Here is a 4615-nt window from a genome sequence, read left to right on the forward strand (position 1 = left end):
GAGAGAGAGAGAAAGAGAGAGAGAATGAAAGAAAGAGAGAGAAAGGGAGGGAGGGAGGGACTGAGGGAGGGAAGGAGATAGAGGGACAGAAAACAAAACAAAACAAAACAAAAGAAGCCAGGTGTAGTTGCATGCACCTGTAGTCCCTGCACTTTGGGAGGCCAAGGCAGGAAGATCAATCAAGGCCAGGAGTTTGAGACTGCAGAAGGAAACCCTGTCTCTAAAAAAAAAAAAAAAAAAAAATCGGGGTCCGGTTCCACCACAAGAGCATCTCCAGGGGCTGCTGAGTTTTGCCTCTACCATTCCAAGTCGTCCCTGCTCCAAACCAAATCCCATCATCTGGCAGTCAGGTCAGTTCAAACACAGTCACATCAGGGCCCTTCCAGGTTCTTTCCTTGAGTGCCCCTTGAGGAGGCTGGAGGAGAGGCCAAAGACATTTGCACCTGAGACTCCAGAGTCTAGATTTACAACCACTATGTTACAGCTGCCGGTGTGGCCGCAAGGACACTTCTTTCATTCATTCATTTATTCATTCAAAATAGATGTAGCATCTGCTGGGTGCCAGATGCCATTCTAGATTCTAGGGAAACAAGGCAAAGCCCTTGTTTTCCAAGGCATCCACATTCTAGGGAAGACTGCTACCAGCCTGGCGCGGTGGCTCACACCTGTAATCCCAATACTTTGGGAGGCCGAGGTGGGCAGAACACTTGAGGTCAGGAGTTCGAGACCAGCCTGGCCAACATAGTGAAACCCCATTTCCACTAAAAGTACAAATCAGCCGGGCATGGTGGCACGTGCCTGTAGTCCCAGCTACTCGGGAGGCTGAGGCAGGAGAATCGCTTGAACCTGGGAGGCAGAGGTTGTGCTGAAAAGGAAGAGGCAGCCCTATTAAGAACGAAGAGGAGTCCAGGTGAAGAGAATGGCAGATGCAAAGGCCCTGAGGCAGAAACAATCTTGGTATGCTGGAGGAATAGGAAGGCAGCCAGTGCAGCTGGAGCAGGATAGGTTAGGGCGGGTCGAGGTGATGAGGGCCCGGAAAGAGGGGCTGGGGTTGAATCACCAGATCCTGTTGGTTGCTATGGAAGAGCCTGGAGTTTATTCTCAGAGCAGTGAGAAACCACTGGATATTTGTTTTTTGTTTTTTTGTTTTTGAGACAGAGACTACCTCTGTCATCCAGGCTAGACTGCAGTGATGCAATTTCGGCTCATTGTAACCTCTGCCTCCCGGGTTCAAGCGATTCTCCTGCCTCAGGCTTCCCAGTAGCTGGGATTACAGGCACATGCCACCACACCCATCGAATTTTTTTTTTTTTTTCTTTTGAGACGGAGTCTCGCTCTGTCGCCCAGGCTGGAGTGCAGTGGCGTGATCTCGGCTCACTGCAAGCTCCACCTCCCAGGTTCAAGCGATTCTCCAGTGTCAGCCTCCCGAGTAGCTAGCACTACAGGTGCTTGCCACCATGCCTGGCTAACTTTTTGTATTTTTGGTAGAGAGAGGATTTCACAATGTTAGCCAGGACGGTCTCGATCTCCTGACCTTGTGATCCGCCCGCCTCAGCCTCCCAAAGTGCTGGGATTACAGGCGTGAGCCACCGTGCCTGGTCAGCCACGGGAAAGTTTTATGTAAGCAGGGGAGTGATCTGTTTTATCATTTAGAAGGATACACACCTCTTCTTCTTCTTCTTCTTCTTTTTTTAGAGACAGGGTGTAGTTCTGTCACCCAGGCTGGAGCCCAGTGGCACAATCATAGCTTACTGTAACTTCAAACTCCTGGGCTCAAGTGATCCTCCCGTCTCAGCATCCCAAACTGCTGGGATTACAGGCATGAGTCACCATGCCTGGTCACACTTATTCTTTAAGCCAGACCTCATTTGTCACCTCTCCCATCCCCCGCCCCACCCCACAGACTGTCCTATAATGCCCATACAACAGTTCACTGTTTAGAAAGTGCTACAAAGTTTCAAACACAGTCCCTTCTGAGCCTCCCACCAATGTTGGTGGGTACAAGGTCAAAAAAAAAAAAAAAAATCTCATCTATCAAGGAGGCATAGGAGACTTTTTAGTTACAGGGCCCAATTATAGTCCTCCTAAAAAGATGCCAAAAGTCCTCTTAAACACTTAGCAAAGATTCAAGAACGATGAATCTCACATTCTTTGTATGGGAAATGAGGAACTTGACATCTTCAGTATAATGGATTCCACTAAAATAAGATGACGATCAATAGGAACCAACTAAAAAAATACTTGACTAGCTATTATTGAAAGGCTGAAATTCAGCTGACATAAGCAGTATTAATATTGAGATAGAAAATAATTCGCATTGAATCCACCCCAACTTTTGTTTTCTGATATGGGTCTCTTCTAATTTTTTTTTCTTCTGGACATTGAGAACAATCCAATTTGAAGGCCACAATGCCCAAATCTACACTCATGTTTTAGTCTACACCCTTGGTTTCATTAAATCTCTATTCTAAAATTGAAAAAGAGAAAACATTGCAGATAAAACTTTACAGCAGGGTCTGGTGTTTTGTTCAGGACAAGATTCGTAAGCTCCAAATGCTACAAGGAACCCTGCCTGAGTGCTGGCAGCTTTTCTGTCTTGACTGGGCAGCGGTTGTACATATTTCTGTAGAAATTCATGGAGCTGTACACTGTACTGTAATTCTACCCAATACAAAAGATTATAATATTTGGCTGGCTACCGTTTATTGTGACTGTCTAGCCACAATGCCAGGCACTGTGCTAGACACATCACACGATTCTCAGCTACTCCCTGCACCATCCTATTCCCATTTTACTGCTGAAGGATCTGAGGCTCAGAGAAGGCAAGCCACTTACCAAAGGTCCCACAGCAATAAACAGACAAGGCAGAATTCTGTTTCAAGTTGGTCTAACTGTTTGTGAAGGCTGAAATGCCTGCGAGGTAGGCACCTCATACCAGAATGTTAGGCGTGGAGGGGGTGCTCGCAATCCCTTCATTTAACAGATGAGGCTATTGAAAGACTGTCTTGGTCAACAGCTGGAAGACAAACCCACCACGGTCCGGACTGCCATTCTAGTGTCCTTTTGGCCCGGCTGGGTCCCACTGGATTGGATGAGGACGCGTTGGAGGAGGCAGCAGGAATAAGAAAGATCCCCTTCCCACCTGCTGTTCCCCGGAGCCGGGAGCACCCCGCGCCGCGCCGGGGGTGAGAGTGGATAGCGGCCAAGCCGAGCCTCCAGCAGCCGGCTCCCTCCGTGAGCCCTAGGACCCCAGGGGCACCGTCCCCGCGCGCGCTTCCCGCCGCCCTACCTGGATGGACCGCGGGCTGCCGGCTGGGCCTGCCGAGCTGGAGCGCACTGGCGCTCGACTCGCTCATGGCTGCGCCCCGCGCTCCTCAGAAGTTGCCGGGGACCCTCTCCACCCGCGGCCGCCGCCGCCTCCCCGGCCTTTCCTCGCGGAGCCGGGATTCCAGGTTCCGGCGCTGACATCACAGAAGCCGGGGCGGGGCGCCCAAGCCGCCCTTCCCACGCCGGCCGCCCGCTGGACTCCGCGAGGAGCCGAGCACAGGGACCGGAGAGGGGCTGCAGAGCCCGGGAGATCCGGCAAGGCTCCATCCAGCGGCGGCGACAAGCAGCGACCTCCCTGATGTCTCACTGAGTTTAAAACATAACAATAGAATGGGCACAATGGGAGCCCACTCCCCACAAGTACCCGGTACACCCATGTAACGAACATGCACATGGGCCCTCTGCAACTAAAATCTAATCTAATAAAGAAATAAATAACAAAAATAACCGGTTGGGCGCTGTGGCTCACGCCTGTAATCCTCTCATTTTGGGAGGCCGAGGCTGGAGGATCGCGAGAGCCAACAAGTTTGAGACCAGTCTAGCCAACACAGTGAGACCCCCATCTCTGAAATTAAAAAATAAAAAATCCACACACAAAAAAACCCCCAAGATTCCAAACAAGTGCATCTAGTAAGTTACCATTTGGGAACAAAAAGGAAAACAAAAAATATATTTGTACGTGTTCGTAAACGCCTAAGCTATCTCCCTAGAGAGTGCAAGAAACTGGCTACCTGTGGTAGCCCTGGATGGGGAGCTTGAGGGCCGAGTGAAGAGAAAACTACATGCAGAGTTTGTCTTTTACGTTTTACACTACAGCCTCGTTTCATCTCCACCTCTGTTCGTGTGCAGCTTAAAAACATAACATTGCCAGGCGCAGTGACTCAGGCCTGTAATCTCAGCACTTTGAGAGGCCGAGGCAGGCGGATCACCTGACGTCAGGAGATAGAGACCAGCCTGACCATCATGGTGAAACCCTGTCTCTACTAAAAATACGAACTTAGCCAGGCACGGTGGCACACGCCTGTAGACCCAGCTACCCTGAAGGGTGAGGCAGGAGAATCGCTGGAACCCAGGAGGCAGAGATTGCAGTGAGCCGAAATCATGCCACTACACTCCAGCCTGGGCGGCAGAGCACAGAGTGAGACTCCATCTCAAAATAATAATAATAATAATAAATAATAATAAATAAAAATAAATAAATTTTTTAAAACCACAAAATTAAAATAATTGCTAGTGACCAGCCTGGGCAACATGGTGAAACCCCATCTCAATAAAAAAAAAAAAAGAA

General features: G+C 49.5%; 1 protein-coding gene across 1 annotated transcript in view; it reads right to left on the reverse strand.

Annotated features, from left to right (window-relative positions):
- Positions 1-3480, reverse strand: part of TMC7 (transmembrane channel like 7) — a 72473-nt gene extending 68993 nt beyond the window's left edge. The window contains exon 1 of the mRNA XM_017874402.1: positions 3290-3480. Within this exon, the coding sequence (XP_017729891.1) occupies positions 3290-3356 (67 nt within the window). The 5' untranslated portion in view covers positions 3357-3480. The remainder of the gene's footprint in view (positions 1-3289) is intronic.
- Between the last annotated feature and the right edge of the window lie 1135 nt (positions 3481-4615).

Source organism: Rhinopithecus bieti, unplaced genomic scaffold (genome assembly GCF_001698545.2).
Source record: "Rhinopithecus bieti isolate Rb0 unplaced genomic scaffold, ASM169854v2 scaffold_9209, whole genome shotgun sequence".
NCBI classification, from domain to species: Eukaryota; Metazoa; Chordata; class Mammalia; order Primates; family Cercopithecidae; genus Rhinopithecus; species Rhinopithecus bieti.